The 23,639-nt window shown below is 36.8% G+C and overlaps 2 protein-coding genes across 2 annotated transcripts; both read left to right on the top strand.

Moving 5' to 3' along the window:
* The first annotated feature begins 530 nt into the window (after positions 1–530).
* Positions 531–15,549, top strand: pah (phenylalanine hydroxylase). The gene is made up of 13 exons (XM_067428253.1): positions 531–689; positions 2,025–2,141; positions 6,780–6,963; positions 8,467–8,555; positions 9,454–9,521; positions 10,370–10,566; positions 10,713–10,848; positions 10,989–11,058; positions 11,183–11,239; positions 11,371–11,466; positions 13,206–13,339; positions 13,427–13,542; positions 15,189–15,549. The coding sequence occupies exons 1-13, from the start codon at positions 645–647 to the stop codon at positions 15,230–15,232; spliced, it is 1,353 nt and encodes a 450-aa protein (XP_067284354.1). The 5' UTR covers positions 531–644; the 3' UTR covers positions 15,233–15,549.
* A 625-nt stretch (positions 15,550–16,174) lies between these two features.
* On the top strand, positions 16,175–21,869 carry th2 (tyrosine hydroxylase 2). Its single transcript, XM_067426901.1, has 12 exons — positions 16,175–16,811; positions 17,945–18,122; positions 18,221–18,309; positions 18,422–18,489; positions 18,797–18,847; positions 18,967–19,112; positions 19,207–19,342; positions 19,466–19,535; positions 20,685–20,741; positions 21,001–21,096; positions 21,429–21,562; positions 21,653–21,869. The coding sequence occupies exons 1-12, from the start codon at positions 16,581–16,583 to the stop codon at positions 21,816–21,818; spliced, it is 1,422 nt and encodes a 473-aa protein (XP_067283002.1). The 5' UTR covers positions 16,175–16,580; the 3' UTR covers positions 21,819–21,869.
* The last annotated feature ends 1,770 nt before the right edge of the window (positions 21,870–23,639 follow it).

Here is a 23,639-nt window from a genome sequence, read left to right on the forward strand (position 1 = left end):
ACAGACAGCACGGCAGGACTATGCGCTACGTCGACAAAACATGACAAGTAGCTTATAAATATATATCCAAGATGTTAGTTTTGGTTTTAGAAATGTTTTTACATAATTGACGTTAGTTAGCTATGCCATATAGTAAGATATAAATCCTCTTGTTAAAACCTGGTTAAAACACGTTTCTTCACCTGCTGGACTCAATTAACTTGGCGCCATCTTGTGGTCATAAACAGAACATCAACGTATAGATAGCTATTGACAAGATTTTATAATTTACAACAGGGATCCTGCACCAGTTTGTCCATTCTTAAAATCCTACTTTTATTCATTATTAAATCAATTATGTAACTAACACAATTGTTACATCATTATTACATCAAGTAAGTAAGAGCAAAGTAATCGTTACGAAATGCTGACTCCTCACCCAAAACTCCCCCTGAAAAGTCGTTCCCACTGGACAACGCAAACCAGATGCGCTGTTGTGGCAGCTTCCAAACATTAAAGTGGTTTATGGGCAACTCTCGTCGCGTGACAGGCACAGGGGGGTGTGGTGTCACGTGGTACTTTTAAATCGATGGAGTTTTGGGTGGGATGCACAAAGTGCACAGAAGCATCCAACAAACCAACATTACCTGAAGACTGAAGCAAGAATGGACGCAGGTTTCAAGAAGATGAACGGGGAACTGGAGAGAAAGGTTAACACTCTTCTATCTTTTAGACATTTTATTTCGAAATTATAGCTATTATGATTATATTGCTGTATATATTATTTAAAATAATGTATTTATTATAGCATTTCCCTTACATTAGGGTGCTGACATGGTTGCAAATTAGACCTGGTTATGCAGAAAAGTAAATGTGTAAATTCTGTGTGATCTACATTTGGTCAATGACAGTCCACATTGTCAGACCTGACTGGAAAATTCTCTCCAGACCACACAATAAAGGCAAACAACATCAATTGAAAGTCCAGTGAACAGGTAGCCTACTAAACATAATTAAAACTGGTCAAAATTTAAGTCATCAGAAATATTAATCTGATGCTGTCAAATAAGTCAATAATAAAATCAATTCCTTTTTTTTTAAGGTATGCTTTCACTGTAAAAAGAAAAACAAAACAAAAAGAATCAGGTCTCCAATTGAGAATTCCAATCTACATTTTTCAGTTGGCCAAATTGAATTACTGTGAATTTATGTAATGTAATTCACAGAAATTCCATTTGGCCAATGGAAAAATGTGAAAATGTTCAATTGGAGACCTGATTTTCTTGAGCATTATGGGTTGAAAGTTATGAAATATTAATTTGATGTAGTCAAGTCAATAATACTGTATATATATATATATATATATATATATATATATATATATATATATATATATATATATATATATATATATATATATATCATTTTATTTTAAGGTATATTTTGGGTATTGCTGCAAATTAGGAGGGAAAGTTATTGACATTTTGAGTCACAGGAATGTGTGTGTGACTTTGGTCATGGGTTTTTAAAGTCCTTCTGCTCTGACCGACACATTTTAAAGTCATTCTGCTCTAACGTACACTTCAAAGTCCTTCTGCTCAGACACACACACTCGCTATTTTTGAAGCATAATTAGGATCATGCAATAGTAAGATAATTATACCCCTAATTCTAAACACAAATTTGCTGACATTATTTGATTTGAAGCGACATTATCTACAGTAATTTACATTGTGGGCATTACCAGAAAGGTGAGTGTGGCTTAAAAAAGTTAGTCATCAGTAGTTTAGCTGCTAATGTGTAACAAACACTGTTAAAACTATAAGAAATACACGGTATTTACAAACAGAGATGGGTCATTCTGTGTCCCTTGGCACTATGTGAAAGATTAACTATAATGTTAAAGAAATGTGGGCGCTGATCAAATAAATAAGGGCAAAGCCCTCAAAGATGTAATTTTATATGACGGTTTTGCACTCATTTGATGCGTGTTGATGAGGAAGAGTGTAACTGTGTGGGTGTCTCGATATCTGCTTGTTTAACAGGGCTCTTTGACCTCGTCCTACCTGGAAGAACCATTAAACAAATCAGGAGTGGTGTCCTGCATCTTCTCTCTGAAAGAGGAGGTTGGCGCTCTAGTTAAAGCTTTGAAACTATTTGAGGTTAGTATCTCTCTCTCTCTCTCTCTCTCTCTCTCTCTCTCTCTCTCTCTCTCTCTCTCTCTCTCTCTCTCTCTCTCTCTCTCTCTCTCTCTCTCTCTCTCTCTCTCTCTCTCTCTCTCTCTCTCTCTCTCATATATACGCTTGCATTTATCTATAGCCAAAACATGGGGGTCAAGGACAGCAGCTGCAGAATAACAGAGGGACATTGGTAAAAATGCAAAACACTGAACAGGACGTTTTTGTGGTGGATTGGGCAATACTGTGCATCTGATGTAACAGTTAATGAAGTTAACAGTTAACCTCAGTTGACCTCACAGCACCATGATATATTAAAAGCCAAATTTGCATTTGAAAAATGTGAATTATTTTCACCCAGCTTTGTATTATTCAAATGCTGTTAGCAGTTTAGCATATATTAGAATGAAGGATCTGAACGATCATGTGACACATTTCATGTGCTGAAAATGCAGCTTCGTCATCACAGAAAATGTATTTAATTAGAAAACAGTTATTATTATATATTTCACAATATCACTATTGTATTGTATTTTTGGTCAAATAAATGCAGATGTGGTGAACTGACACTGAAAACAGAGGCAAATGCCATTATGAAAGAGCGTCGTGACCTGTCCCCACCGTACTTGTTAGGCATATCAAAAAATCAATAATATAATCAGTTTGATGACATGAAAGAATATGCTCACAATTAGTAAAAAATGAAATTAAAAATAAATAAGTAGTACGATACATCAGCTTGTCACTGGATGTACCTTTGATGTTCTAATATAGATTCTTTAAGGGTCCAAACACTGTATACTTAAAGGTGTTATATTGTGAGATAAACACTCATTCATTGATAGAAATCATCAAATAAACATCGTTTTCAGTTATCACAACATACAACCACATATAGACATGCACACGGTGCCTGTGTCCTGTAAGAATGCCAAGATTCCTTGAATCATCTCCAAGTTTTTCCCTTCAAAGTTCAGTATACTTTGTTTTGCATGTTGACTTTTCTTCTGCCTACGTGCAATGAAACGTGTAGATGACAGGTTTTATTTACTAAATTTATTTAAAGAATTGTAACTACGAAAGCCTACTGAAAAAAGTGAAACACGAGAGTTTTTTTTCTTTCTAAAAGCGAATAATCCTCTACATAGGAAATAAACAGTATTTTTTCGCTTGACAACTTGAGTGTTTATCTCTTTTTTATATTATAGTTAATTCAGTGTTATATATTATATTATATTATATTATATTATATTATATTATATTATATTATATTATATTATATTATATTATATTATATTATATTATATTATATTATATTATATTATATTATATTATATTATATTATATTATTAACCTAAATTAACACTTTTGGTTAATTTTTAAAAAATATTTTGGCTTATGTCTAAATATATATATATCTTTAGACGTAAGCCAAAAATTTTTTATTTAAAGAAATATAATTAAAATATTTCTTTCAGGAGTTGCTTTCCTGAAACTCTAGAATCCTGAAAGCCTAGAATCTTCTCTGGTGCTTTCCTGCAAGTCAAGCTTGGCCTGTGGCTTCTGATTGGTTCTTCTGTACCATCCTACTCCACCCCCTTAAAACACCCCTACTCCACCCACAATTCTTTCATTAAAAGCAATTTCCTCCAGCCTACATTGAAGTCGCTGTTAGGGAAAAGGATGCTTTATGAAAGATTAGTTGATTATAATTATAGTGAATAATAGTTATTACTATTAACATTCCATTTTAAACATATTTGTCACATATCTGATAATGGTGTGCAGAAGCCTATTTATTATTGATTAATATGATACAAACAATACTATTTATTAAGATCTTTGTTATAGTATAAAACAAACCAGAAATAACCACAAATAGACTAGCATGTATCAACAAGTTTATTTAAACCACATATTAACAGGAGCTTTAGCATTATCCATATACAAAACATACGCAGAACGGATACAATGAATGTTCTGAATTAACCTGTTGACATGCTGGACACAGTTATAATAACTCAGCACGGCAAAAAAATGCCAACCATGCAGAACAATAATGCAGCAATACTCTGCTGTTGTGTTTTGAGTGGTAAAGGATGTAGATCCATATGGACTCAATCAGTACCACATGGGAAAGGGAGAGAAAATATTTAGCAAGATGAAAAAGGACCAAAGAGGGTCCAAGGCATTGTAAACCCCATCCGCCTTCTCTACGGGCCTATGGCAAACAGCAATGAGTGTCCTCCCTCTGTGTGCGTAAAAACACATAAATACAAACATGTTTTGGCTGAAGCAGTGCAAAAACACCCTCTCTCCTATTGGCTGAATAAAGCTGCCCAGTCAGTCCCAATTGTTGCCAAAATGAATATGTGTAGCACAAATGTGTTAATGTGTGTATGTGTTTGGATGGGAACAAAATGTCTTCACAAAAATGGAAATATCTGAAATCTTTGTCCTTGTGGGAACATTTTTTGGCCCCCTTGAGGAAAACAGCTTATAAATCACAATAAGTAGTGTTTTTGTTTTGTTTTTGTTTTTTTGGAATATCTAAAAATGCATGCTTGCGTGCTTGTTTATATATCTTTATGAGTATACTGGTATTACAATGTCAACATGGTATATGAGTCCTTGTAATTATGTAATGGTTTGAAGAAACATTATTAAAAGTGTTGAAAGTTTTCTGTGATGGGTAGGTTAAGGGATAGGGCTAGCATATACAGTTACAGTTTGTACAATATAAAAACCATTTCGCCTAAGGAATGTCCTTATACTAATAGGTGCACCAACATTAGTGTGTGTGTGTGTGTGTGTGTGTGTGTGTGTGTGTGTGTGTGTGTGTGTGTGTGTGTGTGTGTGTGTGTGTGTGTGTGTGTGTGCAAGGTTAATACAGTGTGGTTACTGATACATTATGTAATTGACTAAATTGGGAGTTAATTATGAAAAGTGAGGACCGCATGCACACAGAAGCCTATTAAACATTCTTAATTATGTTCATGGTTCTTCTTACACATTTTTTAAATTAATTGCTTTTTCCTTAGATGGACTAGCTTGGAGTGCCACCTAGTGTTCATTCTCTATTCTCTAATCAGATTTTCAAACATTATAAAACAAAACAAAAAAATGTCCCTAATATAAATATTCATAATCAAATATATGAAGACTGAAGACTTTTCTATTCAGAAAGCTTTTTTGTGTTGATTGTTTTTATTAATGCAACTCATGTCAGACTTTTATTTGTTGATTTTACTTCTGCTTTTAACAACATTCAGCCCTTTCTGCTCGCTGAGAGACTGATTGCGGATTTTAACCTTGAATTGAATTTGGTGGGCTGGTTATTGGATATTTTAACAGATAGATCCCAGAGTGTGAGGGCCAACAACACCCTATATGAAGTCACTTTTACATCCACTGGTTCCCCCCAAGGCTGCTGTCTATTTCCTCTCCTGTACATCCTGTGCACAAACCAGTGTTGCAGTTTGTACCAGGGTAGATACATACTGATTACACAATGATGATTCTGTCATTGTCAGCCTGCTATCAGGGAATGAGCCAGTCCGCAATGACTTTGTAGAGTGGTGCGATAGTTCCTTTTTACAGTTGAATGTATCTAAAACTTAGGACATGGTCATTGACTTCAGCAGAACACCACCCCCAGTGACGGCTATTAAAGGCATGGACATTGAGCTCGTGGAGACATATAAATATCTTGGAGTCATTTTAGACAACAGACTTTGTTTTGAACCTTTGGTTGACGCTGTCTCAAAGAAAATCCTACAAAGACTGTACTTTCTTATGAAAATTAACACTTTTAATGTTTCTTCAGAAAGGATGACTCTGTTTTATCGTGCTTTTATTAAATCGGGTTTATCTTTTTGAATAGCTGCTTAGAAGCCTCTCTCTGGCAAATAAAAACAGACTTGGTAGTTTGGTCAAAGTGGCGAGCAAGATTTCCAGGAGAAGTCAGTCTCAACCTGGGGAGTTATACATAAAACAGGTCCAGAGGAAAGTTAGAGTCATATCTCATTCATAGGATCATCCCCTAAGAACAGAGTTTGAGCTTTTGCCCTCTGAGCGGCGGTTCCTAGCTGCAGAACAAAGAGGATGCAAATATCTTTTATTCTGTCAGCTGTGAGACACCTTAATGGCACTTAGTACTTTATAATAACTTGTCCAAGTTGCATTTTTGCACTTGATCTTGTTCTGTATTTTATTTAATTATTTATTTGGACATTATGTACATTGGGCCTTATTGTGAATTCCTTGGTCTTTGTTGGTGAGTGTTAGTTGTATGTTTATGTGTTTATGTGGAGCATTTGCTGCAAATCCAATTTCCCCTTGTGGGACAATAAAGGTACTTTGACTTTTTGACTTTTGACCTATTTTTATGTCGCACTTTATATATATATTACTTGAGATATTCATAAATTGTAATTTAGCACATTTTTCATTTTTATATTGTACAGTGTCGGAAATGACTTGTATGTGTGGTGCTGTGTTTTTTTGTTGTTGTTTTTTGAAGCTGCTGTGACAATACAATCAAATAGTTTGAAATTATGTAATCACAATGAAACATTTATATATAATATATTTGTTATATATAATATTGTCTGTACTTTGCAGGAGAACGGCATTAACCTGACCCACATTGAGTCCCGTCCATCACGCAAGAACAAAGAAGAATACGAGTTCTTCATCAGCGTGGATCAAACCTCCTCTAAAGCTCTGGATGAAGTTGTCGACATTCTGCGCACACAGATCAGTGGCCAAGTTCACGAGTTGTCTCGCAACAAACAGAAAGACACAGGTGAGACGCAATGCAGCAGTATGAAGAATAACTCACCACTCCCAATGAGAAAACTAAAGAAAAAAAAAATCTGTTAAGGCATTTCGAGGTCAGGGAGAAACACAATAAGAGAGCAAATGAGGGAGCAAGACTAGGATACAGGAATAGAACACGTTGTAATCACTCATTAATGTCATCGTGCAGATGGATGGTAAAGACCCTTGCACTCAGCCTCTCTTATGGTTGTTTCCAGAATTACATTAGTTTAGTTTTTGAGGACAAACAGACTCATAGAGATGGACTAAAATGTCTTGTTTCTCTCCAAGAGTCAGTTCAGCAGGGTGGGGGGTCAAAGTTGACAGACCCATCAAAATTTCCCCCTCAGTACTATAAGGAAACACAGAGCAGGGACATTTATGGATATTTATGGCCAATGAGGAAAACCAGTCAGGGTCTTCAGTTGTTGGCCTTTTGTTCAGACCGCCTCAGGCTCACTGTTGAACTGTGAACTGACGGCTGGACCTCCAAAGAGTTTAACTGTCATAAATCAAGACCATACACAGCTCTGGCCGCTGTAGAGAGAGATTTAGCCCAATAGCCTGGACGGGCTCTTTCTCAATACAATGCTTTCTGTTTACTGCTGTGTCATCCATCTCTGTTTGCATGCCACTGTTAGCGATCAATCGATATTAAAAAAGTTCACATATCCAGAACCTTAGTTAATTAATCTCAATTTAATAAAGACTCACTATAGACTCACTATAGACAATTCTGGAGAAATGTGTGTTACTTGAGCTGTATAGTTGTCTTAATTGTCATTTTAGTAGTGAGACACTTGTTCTAGGTGGATGAATGTTACTCCCATGTTTCCAAAGAGTGGAATTTGTGGATAGTTACGAATAATCAGTCATTTCATTAAACTCTTCTTCCACTAGCAGGAATACTATTTTACCCTTATGGCTATAAATTAATTTCAGCATTTCATCTTGTTCAATGCCTCGCCTCATTGACTTCCATTATAAGTGCATAACTATTTCCTAAAAAGAAGTGAACTTAATTGTATTGAATGTGCACTTGCAGTGTGCTTAAAAGTGTAATGATACAAAGTGTAACTTGTGAAAAGTACACTTTGTAATAAGTCTCAAGTTTTACTTTGTTACATTTTAAATCATTGTGTTTCAATAACCATTTTTGTGTAGAAGTACATCCGTATAGTCTTATATTTGCACACAAAACCATATTTAAAAGAAAGTAGAGGTAATGATGAAATTTAAGGCCTACTTAAATGGGGCAAAAAGCACTAGTTCAAGTTCACCTGTAATTGCAATTAATTGACAATAATTCATTAATTAAACTGTAATACATTTTCATTTAATTGCAATTGGCATGCAATTAAGTGTCCAAAAAACATTCAGTTTGCACTTTCAAGTATTAGTATGTTATTTCTGTTTTAAAATTACTTTTTTTTAAGTGTGCTACTTTTAAATATTCCTTTAATTAACACTCTTCCCCTCTCATCTAAAGTTCCGTGGTTCCCCAGTGTCATCCATGACTTGGATCGCTTTGCCAATCAGATTCTCAGTTACGGGTCAGAGCTGGATGCAGACCATCCTGTAAGACACTGTCTGTGTGTGTTTGTGTGTGTGTATATGTATATGTGTTTGTGTTTGTCCTTGTTTATATTACATTGTGGGGACCAATAAAGATGTCCCAATAAGGATAGTAAAACCTGAGTTCATCTACATTGTGGGGACCAGCCAGCATGTAAATAGATTCATAAACATACTAAATTATATTTTTTTTGAAAATTAAATAATGCATAATTGTTTCTTCATTTTTGTTTGTTTCCTGTTATGGGTAGGGGCAGTGTAGGGGGATAGAGTGCACAGTTTGTACGGTATAAAAACCCTTACGTCTATGGAGAGTCCCCACAAAGACAGCAAACTAGACGTGTGTGTGTGTGCGTGCGTGCGTGCGTGCGTGCGTGCGTGCGTGCGTGCGTGCGTGCGTGCGTGCGTGTGTGTGTGTGTGTGTGTGTGTGTGTGTGTGTGTGTGTGCGACATGTGCATGCGTGTGTGTGTGTCTGTTTTTGAAGTCACCGTCTGCATGATCAGAGAAAAGAGCGAAAGTGAGCGTGAGAGGAACTTCTTCATTTTTATTTCAAACGCATGCGTGTGTGGGTGTATTTTTGTAGACGTGTAGTTGGTCCAAGCGACGCTAAAAGCCCACAGTCAGGATCTGCATCACTCTCTATTCTAATGGAAACGGGCGGGGCCCTCAAATTGATGTCATCGCTTTAATTGAGCCCCTGTAATTATAAATAATTGCCCCTTTCCAGCCGTTATTAAACTGAAATGCATTCATCATGAGCAGCAAACACTCTACAAAGGCTTCATTTGAATGAGTCTTCTGCATGAGACTGAGTAATTCTGTCAAAGGCTACTGAGGGATCCAAACTAGCCGTAGATCCCCCTTGTGATCACAACACCCTAACGCCGCTCTCATTCGCAGGGCTTTACGGACCCTGTGTACCGTGCCAGGAGGAAGGAATTTGCTGACATTGCCTACAACTACAGACAGTAACTATTCTTTCTTTCTCCCTCACTTTCCCATTGACTACAGGGATCGTCCCCACCTCTAACGTTTTCCATGTTGTTTTGTTGTGTGCTTTCTATGGAAAATATTCCCTACTGCCAAACAAAAGGGCTAAATTACAGGGCCCCAGCGCAGTCCAGAGCGCGGGGAGCTTTGTCATCATAATTGAGATGCATTATTCACACGGCCACTACAAAGGGCAGGAGCTTTGAATGCTACGCCCCCTGAGGAAGCTCACATTTACATACACGCTCCATCAACAATAACACTACTCATCACTCCTGAACTTTAGACTGACACAGATATGACGTGCAAGATTGCGTGTGTAGTGTTTTGACATGCCCTGACATTTGTGCTTATTTCAGTTACTTTTTCAGTATAACATTTTAAAGGCTAAAACCGTGCTACGATAATATGCAAGCTACACTTGTGTATGTTTGTTTAGATCCGGTTTTAAGAGCTGTTTTGGTCTAAAAATACAATGGAACCCAAGAAGCATTTGGAATCTTAAAGGGACAGTTCACCCAAAATTAAAATTCTGTCACCATTCACTCATCCTCATGTTGTTCCAAACCTGTATGAGTTCATTCATTCTGAGGAACATAAAAGATGTTGAAAAATACCCAAAACAACAAAATATTTTTTGTTATAGGTTTAGAGAGTGAGTATATGATGACATATTTTGGGGGGGCTGTATAAAACTGTATAATTATTTTTGATCAAATGATCAAATGATCATATTTTGGGTTTTCAACAATAAATCTATAGATACTGTTCAGACAAAAATATTTGAACACATTAAAAATGAGCTAAGCTTCCCTCTCTCTTTCAGTGGACAGGTTATTCCACGTGTTGAATACACGGCTGAAGAGAAGGCCACATGGGGGCTGGTTTTTAGAGAGCTGAAGACCCTGTACCCCACACATGCCTGCCGTGAACACAACCGTGTTTTTCCACTGCTGGAGATGTACTGCGGGTACCGTGAGGACAACATCCCGCAGCTAGAGGACATCTCGCTATACCTGCAATGTAAGATCATTTTCCAGTGTAGCACAGTCAAACTGAGGATATCTAAAAATGATGATTTAGCATGTGAAAAAATATTTCAATTAATATTTCACAATGTTTATATTTCAATAAAATACTACATATCTCACCCTTTGTTGATCTCTCAGCATCCACTGGTTTCCGTCTGCGTCCCGTGGCCGGTCTTCTCTCCTCGCGTGACTTCTTAGCAGGTCTCGCCTTCCGAGTGTTTCACTCGACCCAGTACATTCGCCATAGCTCCAAACCCATGTACACACCTGAACCGTGAGTGTACACACCGAGAAGCTGTTACAAAGCTATATCTTTGAAATAAATGTCACATTAATAATTTCATAATTGTGAAAAATTACCATAGGAAATACTGGTAATATTACAGTGGCTAAAATATGTATTTCTTTCCTCAGGGATGTCTGTCATGAGCTGCTGGGTCATGTCCCACTGTTTGCTGACCCAAGTTTTGCCCAGTTCTCACAGGTTTGATATCATAATGAAACTATAATATAATTTCATAGATAGATAGACAGACAGACAGACAAACAGACCGACTGAACGATATTTTATGAGTGACATAATGTGATGATGTTTTCGGTCTGATCAGGAAATTGGAATTGCTTCTTTGGGCGCCCCTGATGAGTTCATAGAGAAGCTGGCTACAGTAAGTATTGCTTAAGATTACAATAGATTTGAAGAGATTACAAGCCACTCTCCACATTTTAACTGAGACCATGTTATAAGACCACGGTATATTTAAAAGGATTATAAAATGTTTATTACTGTTATTTGTAGGTTTACTGGTTCACTGTGGAGTTTGGTCTGTGCAAGCAAGGGAATGCAGTAAAGGCTTACGGTGCGGGTCTGCTCTCATCTTTTGGCGAACTGCAGGTGTGTATGTTGTGCCTTTCTACAAACCCGATTCCAAAAAAGTTGGGGCACTGTACAAATTCTGAATAAAAACAGAATGCAATGATGTCGAAGTTTCAAATTTTATATATTTTTTTCCGAATACAACATAGATGATATATCAAATGTTTAAACTGACAAAATGTTTAATTTTAAGGGGAAAATAAGTTGATTTTAAATTTCATGGCATCAACACATCTAAAAAAAACTTGGGACATGGCCATGTTTACCACTGTTTGGCATCCCCTTTTCTTTTTATTACAGTCTGCAAACGTCTGGGGACTGAGGAGACACGTTGCTCAAGTTTAGAAATAGCAATGTTTTCCCATTCTTGTCTAATGCAGGTTTCTAGTTGCTCGACTGTCTTAGGTCTTCTTTGCCACATCTTCCTCTTTATGATGCGCCAAAGGTTTTCGATGGCTGAAACATATTGACTGCAGGCTGGCCATTTCAGTACCCGGATCCTTCTTCTAAGCAGCCATGATGTTGTAATTGATGTAGTATGTGTTCTGGCATTGTCATGTTGGAAAATGCAAGGTCTTTCCTGAAAGAGACGTCTTCTGGATGGGAGCATATGTTGGTCTAGAACTTGGATATACCTTTCAGCATTGATGGTGCCTTTCCAGGTGTGTAAGCTGCCCATGCCACACACACTCATGCAACCCCATACCATCAGAGATGCAGGCTTCTGAACTGAGCGCTGATAACATCTTGGGTTGTCCTTGTCCTCTTTAGTCCGGATGACATGGCGTCCCAGTTTTCCAAAAAGAACTTCAAATTTTGATTCTTCTGACCACAGAACAGTTTTCTACTTTGCCACAGTCCATTTTAAATGAGCCTTGGCCCAGAGAAAACGCCTGCGCTTCTGGATCATGTTTAAATATGGCTTTTTTTAACCTATAGAATTTTAGCCAGCAACAGCGAATGGCACGCTGGATTTATTCACCAACAATGTTTTCTGGAAGTACTCCCGAGCCCATGTTGATATATCTTTTACAGTAGCATTCCTGTATGTGATGTAGTGCCGTCTAAGGGCCCAAAGATCACGGGCAACCAGTATGGTTTTCTGGCCTTGACCCTTACGCACAGAAATTGTTCTAGATTTTCTGAATCTTTGGATGATGTTATGCACTGTAGATGATGATAACTTCAAACTCTTTGCAATTTTTCTGAGAAACCTGATATCGCCGCAGCGTTGGGGGAATTAGTGATCCTCTGCCCATCATCAGGCTCTTTTTATACCCAATCATGTTGCCAATTGACCAAATAAGTTGCAAATAGGTCCTCCAGGTGTTCCTTATATGAAGATTTAACTTCTCCGGCCTCTTATTGCTACCGTTCCAAACTTTATTGGAATGTGTAGCTCTCATGAAATCCAAAATGAGCCAATATTTGGCATTACATTTCAAAATGTCTTACTTTAAACATTTGATATGTTATCTATATTCTATTGTGAATAAAATATAATTTTTTGAGATTTGTAAATTATTCCTTTTTTTATTTTTTTTATTTGTACAGTGTCCCAACTTTTTCAGAATCGGGTTTGTATATTTTTCCAGTTCATGCCCTGTGCTTTAATAGAGTCTTATTAAACTGTGTTCTTGCTGTGAGCTCTTAGAGAATGATTTTTGATGGGAGTGATACACAGAAAAATGACTCGATGCACAAAAATATGGCCATAGTGGATAGCAGACTGAAATGTAGATGTTATTGTCTTGCAGTACTGTTTAACAGACAAGCCCAAGCTTCTGCCCTTCGAGCCAGAGAAGACGTCCCTGCAAAAGTATCCCATTACTGAGTTCCAGCCAGTTTATTTTGTGGCTGAAAGTTTTGAGGACGCCAAAGAAAAAGTCAGGTAAATTGACTGTAATTAAATCCACAACATCTGCCTTTCTCTCAGAGGTCTTTTTACAGTTATCTCTGTGCATTTTTTGTTTTACAGGAAATTTGCTGCCACCATTCCCAGACCTTTCACGGTACACTACAATCCCTACACACAGAGCATTGATGTGCTAGACAACACACAGCAGCTGAAGAACCTGGCTGACAGCATCAGTGGTGTGTCTTAAGTATTATGCATCACTTAAAGGGATAGTTCAGCCAAAAATGAACATTCTGTCATCATTTACTTGCCCTCAAGTTGTTTAAAATATGTTTGAATTTCTTTCTTCTGCTGAATCCAAAATAATATATTATGAAGAATGTTGGAAACCAAACAACTGATGAGCTGAGGATTTTTATAGTATGGAAAAAAATACAATTGAAGTCAATTGGGTCCATCAACTGTTTGGTTTTTCATATTCTTCATAATATCTTATTTTGTATTCAACAGAAGACAGAAACTCATAAGGGTTTGGAACAAATTGAGGGCAAGTAAATGAAAACAGAATTTTCATTTTGGGGTGAACTATCCCTTTAAGTCCTCCCCATACAAGAATGAATCAAATAAAATCAGGATCTTCAGTAGAAATTCTGTACTAAATGTAAATAGGAATGAGCAAAGTTGGCCATGGAGATTAAAGACTCTGGAAAAGTACATTGTAAAATATTTTTATGAAAAATGTAGTTGTTTGCCGTAACAAAGAAAATAACAGGTGCAATTAAAGTAAAAAGAATACTTTTTAGAAATACTATTTCATATCACTGAGTCACACTGAATACATTAGTTAATACCCACAACGCATTTTTAAGGGTCAGATCAGCACTCACTGTAAAAAAGAGAAAACTTTTACTTAACTTTGTTTACTGTGCAACTCCAGAAGGAATGCGTTCACATTTGTAAAAATATGTTTATTTCTTATTACATAATTCCATAAAATTAGTTGTGAAATATTAAATCCATAACTGAGTAGGCCTAAGTGTGCAAAAAACTAAAACAAATTATTGGAGACTAATTATTTATATTAATATCAGAAAATCATTTATAAAATATACATTTTATATATACATATATATATTTTTTTTTAAATCAGATAAAGTATTTACAAATTACCCTTAATATATCTGACTCTGATACTATCAACTACTGTTTTTGCTACTGTCTAACTTGCAAACAAATGTCAAATACACCACTCGTTGATGTTCCTCAACTGTAGTAAGTTATGGTGTATCTTTTCGCTGGCTATGTTTATACTGACACCTAGATGAGAGCAGCATGATGCAAAATTAAAGGTTTACAGTAACGGATGCGACTGTTAATGCGATATTTGTAGACTTATGATGAATGGTTTGTTCGTGTTTTCTAGGACGTGCAGTTTGCGTGATCAACAACATTGGCATTACATAAAGCATTCAGTGACACATTCAACTCAGATACTGATTGTCACAAACTGACACATATTACTAACTTTAACAAGTTAGATTAACATTTATTTAGGAGAAAAAGATCACGAAAATAGGATATTTATTTTGGCTTTTGTGGCACAGTTAAATAGCTGCTCAACTCATCTGCCAGTGAGGGTCACAAAAACGGCATGTTCCGCGACTCGGTGTCACTGCAGTGTCAGTGTTTCGCGAGTGTCAGTGACACATGTCACTATCCACTGGCACATGTCAATAAGAACCGGAAGTGCCACCGCGTGTGTCACTAAGCAAAGCGACATATGCCATTGGCTCCTGTGCGTCAGATGCCATGCCACTTAATGTTAATGCTACTGGAGAGGTATTATCAAGCCTTTTATTAATATTTGTATTATTATTCCCAGGTGAGATCTCAATCCTGTGCAATGCTCTGCGGAAGATGGAGTGAAACGATGGCGAACGATAAAGAATAAATGCTGGGAAATCAAAGAAGATCTTCATTAGCATCATCCATATATTGCTTTTTAGGCTCATCTAACTGCACTTTTTGCTAATAAAGCAGTGACAGAGCGAGCATGATATTAGCCTAATATTATATTAGTCATTAGGTATGTATTGCATGTAGACAATATTTATAGCTATTGTGTCTAGTCCAAATATATGTAAGCACCACGTATTTATCTGTCATATAACGAAAGAACACGAAACGTCAAACAAATCTCTTGTAAATACCAAAAAGATTCGGGCATTCTCGCGATAGGTTATTTGTTATTTTATAGCCTATATGATATGTTGCTATGTATTTTAGAATATTAGGTAGTTTAATCGTGCAGAAATTCTGATTGCCTACCGTCCAGAATTTGCTTCAGCTGTTGCTTCTTAATTGTTGTCGCACAATGTTGCTGTAATTTTCCCAAACAACCCGCAATCAATGAATCCCGCTTTCAAAGGCTTGTTGAAACTAAGTCGAGCTAATAGCTACCTTTTGGTGGGACGAATAATTTTTATGAGTGCTTTTAATTTTAAATTGGATGTAAACGCAATTCAGCATAGCCTAGCTACTGCATTTATCTGACTTAAATGTTATGCATGCATTGCCACATGTATTAAAAAAATCAATAAAGTTTATGTTATTATTAAAAAATGATATCTCTATTATTATTTTAAGATATTATTGTAAGGCTACTACATATTGTAATATAATTTATTATGCATACTAATTCATTATTTTTTTTAAATAATTTATCGAATGTCTTTATCGCATGTCTCAGTTTAAACTGTCTCAAGTTACGGCAAATTAAAGCAGAAGTCTGTACCTTGGAGAGCAGCAAGATGTCAATGCCCTCTTTTTTTCTTTTTTTTTTTTTTGCATCATTTAGTAGCCTACCCTAAAAACAAAAGATTTAGATATTATATAAAAGAATTATATATTTTCAATAAAGACTCATTTACTCCTGACCTTTCACGAAAAAAACATTTAGTTTATGTAATGTATCGCTTTTGGCTGTGAAGCACCCGTAAAATGTCACGTGTCACACCTCTTATTTGGTGGCCGGAAAATAAAAAGACAAGTTCATGACGCGTCTCAGCTTGAAATCAGACGTGCATTTGCGCAACACATTTACATAAAGTCCCGCGCGCTCGATATAAATTGCTAGGCTGCGGCCCCACAGTGAACATTGAGTTTTCTCCGCATTTAGGTAGATTTGAACAACTTGTTTAGTGTCAACACAACGATTAATTGGATATATTTAGCCTATTTTAGATAAAGCGGCCAGTTGTTTCTCTAAGAATCGATGAAGACGGACAGTATAGTGCAGAATATCCCGCTGGGCGGCAGAAAGCGCAGTCTGATCGAGGACGCGCAGCGCGACAGAGAGAGCGGCTTGTCATCTCCGGGCCCGTCGCGCTGCGGGGACAGCTTCGTGTTCGAGGAGGACAAGAGCGGCAAAGTCACTCTCAACATACTATTTGCTCTCAAAAATGAGAAGAACGCTGGCCTTTTCAAGGCTGGCAAAGTATTCGAGGTGCGTACTTTTACTTATGGTTTTAATTTAGTTGTAGTAACACACGAAAACATTTTGTTTCACCCTAGACTGTAACGTTTTCTCCACGTGGGTGTGTGTGGGTGTGTCTCAAACAAATTGAGACTTATTTTAATATTACATACTATTCACAATTTTTGTTATTTTCTTTGCAAAATGTTTAAAATCTCGTAAAATATCTAGGCCTATATTTCAAAACGGTGTAAATGAATGTCAATGACAAAACTGATTTATTTTACGGTGTCACAGTATAGCCTAATTACACAAATAAGTAGCCTAGGCTAATGTGTAATACTAATTAACTACTAGTGTTAAGATTAGGGTTTGGGGTAACTCTTTATTTACAGTGTCCTTAATCGTTACATAATAGGCATAGTAATAACAGTAAATTATGCATAATTACACACAATTTACCCCCAACCAAATCCTAATCCTACCCTAACCCTATAGTAAATACATATAGTTAATTAATATTACGCAGAAAGCTTCAAATAAAGTGTAACTGGGTTTTGTTTAGGTTATAGTTACTAAGTACATGTAACGTGTGTAGTAACACCTTCAAATAAAATGTTTAACACTATTTTACAGTGTCTTTGTTACATGTTCTTATCATAGTAATAACAGTAAATTGTGTATAAATACATGCAATTAACCCTCAAGCAATCTTTAATACTACCTTTGCTTAACCTAAGTATTATTAGTCAGTCCTTAAATATATAATTACACAGTAACAATGGCATGTTAATATAAATTGTAACCAGGTTTTGTTTAGGTTAGTTATTCGTAATTATGCATATTTTACTGTTAGTCACTGTAACAATGACTCGTTAAAATAAAGGGCTACACATTCTGTCTGTGTTACAGTGCAGTTATACTATATTTAAGTAGAGAGTAATAGTAATTATTAACGACATGTACTTACAATAGGGTTAGGATATAAGGATAAAGATTTACAGTTATTACTACACAACATGTAACATGTGGAATAAAGACACCGTAACATAAAGTGTTAGCAAATGTAACCCTAAAATCTTACACCAATAGAAAACATGGGTATTTTAAGTGCATGCATTTACTGTGGTAATCAAACATATTGGTTCTAAACTGCAACTCAGACTTTCGAAGCCAAGCTCCTTCATCTGGAGAGTCGGCCGAGCAGGAAGACGAAGAAGGGCACCGGAGAGGATCTGGAGTTCTTCATGAGGTGTGAAGTGCACTGCTCCGACACTGACATTTTCATCAACTCCTTAAAAAGAGTTGCGGATGAAGTGCGAATAGTGCACGAGGAAAAGAGTAGGTGATTTATTTATTCTGCATTGCATACGTCACCAGAAAACATTTGTTTTCAGTTATTTTATAATGTCTGTTTTATTTTATTTTGGATCATATAGTTCCCTGGGTTCCAAAGAAGATTTCTGACCTAGACAAATGCAATCATCTGATAACCAAATATGACCCTGATCTGAAACAGGACCATCCTGTAAGTGAACAACAGTGATGCTGTTTTTAAAGCAGGGAATTGGATTTTATAATCCGTGTGCGTTATTCAGATCAACTGTATTTCCAGTGATATATACGATTGTATTATTCAGGGATTCAGCGATCCAGAATACAGAAAACGACGAGCATTCATTTCTGCACTTGCTTTCAACTATAAGCAGTAAGAAAATATGATTTGTTTTAAACCTGAAAATAATAATTATTTGTTGTTGTTAATAAAAATGTGCACTATGCTAATTAATCTGATTTTTTTATATGTATCATTTATATAATGTATATATTACTGTAAACTTCACATAGTAATAATAATAATAACAATACTTTTATTAAAATGTGCATTGTGCTTACTAATCATTCAAAATTAAATAAAATATATCTAAATGTGATTACTGCATGAACTTCGATCATCAATTATGTAAATATATTTTATTTATAGTCTAAAAAAGATCTTTCTTTTGTCATTGTAGTGGTGACCCTTTACCTGTAGTGCTTTACACTCCAGAAGAGATTGCAACTTGGTAGGTTTTCCCAATTCTGAGTTTGACTGCAAACATTACTTCTTCTACTCTTATATCAAATTTTTAGGGAAGACTAGTACAACCTCGTGATTCTAAGATCATTCTTTGTGATGAGGCAGGAGGGAGGTCTACAAGACTCTGAGCAGTCTCTACCCCAGTCATGCCTGCAGACAGTTTCTAGAAGCCCTGGGTCAACTGGAGAGCGGATGTTTGTATGGGGAAGACAAGATCCCTCAGCTCGGAGAGGTGTCTGCTTTTCTTAAAGGTAAACAGGCCTGCTAGTTTCATTTCTGTGTGCTAAAAGTAGAGTTTAAAACGTTAATTTGAACCATGTCCTGTGTCTGTGTGCTTTTGTTTAGAGAGGACAGGGTTTCAGTTGCGGCCAGTGGCAGGGCTGCTCTCTGCTCGGGACTTCCTAGCCAGCCTAGCATTCCGGGTGTTCCAGTGTACCCAGTACATTCGTCACCCTTCAGCTCCCATGCATTCGCCTGAACCGTACGTACAGGAATGACAATGACACATTTACCAAACCTTTTTAAAGGGGTCCTATTATGCTTTTTTACATTTGCAACTTTGCAACTATTGATATTTCGACTAACTCAACTTTCATTTCAACAGTGACTGCTGCCATGAGCTACTTGGACATATCCCTATGCTTGCAGACAAAGAATTTGCTCAGTTTTCACAGGTACTATAATGAAAATGTCCAAACTACATAAATTATTTAGCCAAAATAGAAAATGTATGAACCTGGGCTGCGTTTTCCAAAAGCATCGTAAGCCTACGTTGATCGTAAAAACGATCGTACGAGTGATCTTAATATTAAGGTCTGTTTTTCCAAAAGCATCGTAACTTAAGTAGCACTTGAAAATGATCCTAGATCTACGAGTGCTCTGGAGTAATCGTAAAGCTCTAAGTGTATCGTAAGAAGAGAGAGTTATGAGGTCACCTACAGGACAACCGGCAGATTACGCCTTCAACTTTCTTTAAGTGAATGGCGATAATACTATAAGGTTTTTGTTGTTGTTGTTGTTGTTTTTATGAGGGCAGGTAACAAACAAAAAAATACAAATACACATCTGAATTAAATGACAGGAAGAAAAAAAAGAATAAAATAAGTAATGTAGAAAATATACTTCAAAAACTGGGAAAAATATAGATAAACTTATATGACTTGCTGACGTGCACGAAAACCAGCCATGTATTGGACATTCCTCTGCAGTGCCCTCTTCCTTTTTGTCAGGCTTGCAAAATCCTGCCATTTCTTGCAGACCTCTTTAGCTGATCTTTTAACTAATAATTTAACTTTTAACTTTTAATTTGGTAGCAATGTCCTCCCAGTTGTTTTGTTTCTCTTTGTTTGTACGATGGCCTTTAAATCTGTTGAAAATAATATCTTTCCCGCTCCACCTCCTCTAGAAGGATATTGATTTCGTCTTTTTGAATCTTTTTTTTCCTCTTTTTTTCAGCCATTTTGTCAGTGCCTCAGCCTGTAGGTAGTTGCTTTATATAGAGGTGTTTTGATTGCTAATCCACATCAAATGACAATTATTAGGTGAACCGTTCAGAGGAAACGATTCCATATAAGGTAATATTTCAGCACTTCACAAATGGACAGCGACTCTTAAGTAGCACTTAGAGCACGTTCTCGCACGTTCATGTTAAGTACATTTTTGAGAAACGCACGTGGAATTGCTGCAAGTGATCGTAACTTCGCTCGTAGAACGCGCTCTTTATAGCTAAGATACATTGTTATCGGGAAACCCGGCCCTGGATAATTAGTTTAATGTCATTTTAATAACAATTTGTTTTTAACTATGAATATTTAACCCTGCAGGAGATTGGCCTTGCCTCACTTGGAGCATCAGATGAGGATATTGAGAAACTGTCCACAGTGAGTACATGGAAATATTTGTTGGGAGAATAATTGAAGAATAGTGTAATAAAGCAAAGCTTTACTGCCCCCTTGTGTTGCTTCATTCAAATGACAAATTCAAGAACGGGTTAAAAGGCAATTATCTATGATATTATGTCCTTGAATGAAAACTCATTTATATTAATTTATTTTACCTATATTTAGTAGGCAGTATGTATGTACTATACAAGTTTGTATGTGTAACAAAAGTGTACATTTCTCTAATTTTCACACACAGCTGTACTGGTTTACAGTGGAGTTTGGCCTCTGCAAGCAAAATGGAGCAGTGAAGGCCTATGGGGCTGGACTTCTGTCTTCATATGGAGAACTTTTGGTACAAAAAATATATATTTTTTTATTTGTTTGCTTGCTCGCTTGTTTGTTTAGTTGTTTGCAAAGTCACTATATACAGTCAAATACAGTACAAATATTATTATACTGGTATACTGTTAAATATTATCACAATTATTAAAGTATGGCAATGCAGCATTACTCCAGTCTTCAGTGTCACGTGATCCTTCAGAAATGTAGTGATTTGGTGCTCAAGAAACATTTTGCTTTTGTGGAAAATCGTGATACATTTTTTTCAGGATTCTTTTATGATTAGAAAGTTTAAAAGATCAGCATTTATTTGAAAATTAATTTGATAATTGTGCCTTTTTCCAGTACGCCCTTTCAAATGAGCCTCAATACAAGTCATTTAACCCAGCTGAGACTGCGGTCCAACCATACCAAGACCAGTCATATCAGCCTGTTTACTTTGTGTCCGAGAGCTTTGAGGACGCCAAACACAAGCTGAGGTGAGGTGTTTTTTTTTTTTTTAGATGATCTGTAGATCTCTTCACCGAGGGTTATTATTATTACTGACTGCTATTGCTGTCTTTCCACAGGCAATATTCATCTACAATACAAAAGCCCTTTTCCTTTAGATATGATCCCTACACTTGCAGCATGGAGGTCCTGGATGAGCCTTCCAAGATCCAGAATGTTTTAGGGCAGATGAGGGATGACCTGAAGATCTTACATAAAGCTCTGGAGAGGCTGGGACAGAAATAAACCAGATCAGGCGAACTATCATCAACAACATCTATAGGAACCCTTTCTTTATAAATATGAATACTGTAGATTGTATTATGTGAGTATAAGGCCCAGAGTTGAAATGTGCATATGTATGTATATGTGTCAGTATCATCTTCTTATGGATGTAATGGACAGTTTGGTTTACAATAATAATAAATATCTTTATTTTAACTACTGTTGCAGTAGTGTAATGTGTACACTCACCTAAAGGATTATTAGGAACACCTGTTCAACTTCTCATGAATGCAATTATCTAATCAACCAATCACATGGCAGTTGCTTCACTGCATTTAGAGGTATATTCCTGGTCAAGACAATCTCCTGAACTCCAAACTGAATGTCAGAATGGGAAAGAAAGGTGATTTAAGCAATTTTGAATGTGGCATGGTTGTTGGTTCCAGATGGGCCGGTCTGAGTATTTCACAATCTGCTGAGTTACTGGGATTTTCACGCACAACCATTTCTAGGGTTTACAAAGAATGGTGTGAAAAGGGAAAAAATTCTAGTATGCGGCAGTCCTGTGGGTGAAAATGCCTTGTTGATTCTAGAGGTCAGAGGAGAATGGGCCGACTGATTCAAGCTGATAGAAGAGCAGCTTTGACTGAAATAACCACTCGTTACAACCGAGGTATGCAGCAAAGCATTTGTGAAGCCACAACACGCACAACCTTGAGGTGGATGGGATACAACAGCAAAAGACCCCACCGAGTACCACTCATCTCCAATACAAATAGGAAAAAGAGGCTACAATTTGCACGAGCTCACCAAAATTGGACAGTTGAAGACTGGAAAAATGTTGCCTGGTCTGAGGAGTCTCGATATCTGTTAAGACATTCAGATGGTAGAGTCAGAATTTGGCATAAACAGAAGGAGAGCATGGATCCATCATGCCTTGTTACCACTGTGCGGGCTGGTGGTGGTGGTGGTGTAATGATGTGGGGATGTTTTCTTGGCACACTTTAGGCCCCTTAGTGCCAATTGGGCATCGTTTAAATGCCACGGCCTACCTGAGCATTGTTTCTGACCATGTCCATCCCTTCATGACCATCATAGGCATCCTCTGATGGCTACTTCCAGCAGGATAATGCACCATGTCACAAAGCTTGAATCATTTCAAATTGTTTTTTTGAACATGACAATGGCCCTCATTTATCAAAAGTGCGTACACCAAATTTCCAGCGTACACCTTGCGTACACCCAAACCCACGGTGACTTTGAGATTTATCAATATGGACGTTGGCGTACGGCACGCTCAAATCCTCCGCCAGCTCAGGAGGTGGTGTACGCACGTTTGAGTTAGTGGGAAAATGCGCAGAAAAACCATTCCTAACACCACAAAACGCACTGACAAGATATGCTATATGACCCACTGTTAAAAACCACAACAACAACATTTAGTGTTTATTTTTGTGTAACATGAACGTCAATGTTTAATTTGTGTGACTTTACCAAAGTGTTTGGTAGGCATATGTATTCCTCCAGTCGCGAGCCTGTGCGCTTTATCTGACGTTTCAGGCCCGCGCCTGGCCCAGCAGCTGCGCACGGACTGGGACTAAAATAATTCAGACTGACAAAATAATAAAAATGGCCTTCTTCTTTTAAATAATAATAAAATCAATAAAAACGGCATTTTCTTCTAAATAACAAGCGTCATTAAGAATAATAATCATAATAATAAGAAGAAGAATCTTACAAATTGTCATGTAATTATTAATGTGAATGAATCTTACTCCACATCACATCATCATCACTATTGTACACCCCAATACATGTGCCGTGATACGAAATTAAATGCTA

Source organism: Pseudorasbora parva, chromosome 20 (assembly GCF_024679245.1).
Source record: "Pseudorasbora parva isolate DD20220531a chromosome 20, ASM2467924v1, whole genome shotgun sequence".
Classification (NCBI taxonomy): Eukaryota; Metazoa; Chordata; class Actinopteri; order Cypriniformes; family Gobionidae; genus Pseudorasbora; species Pseudorasbora parva.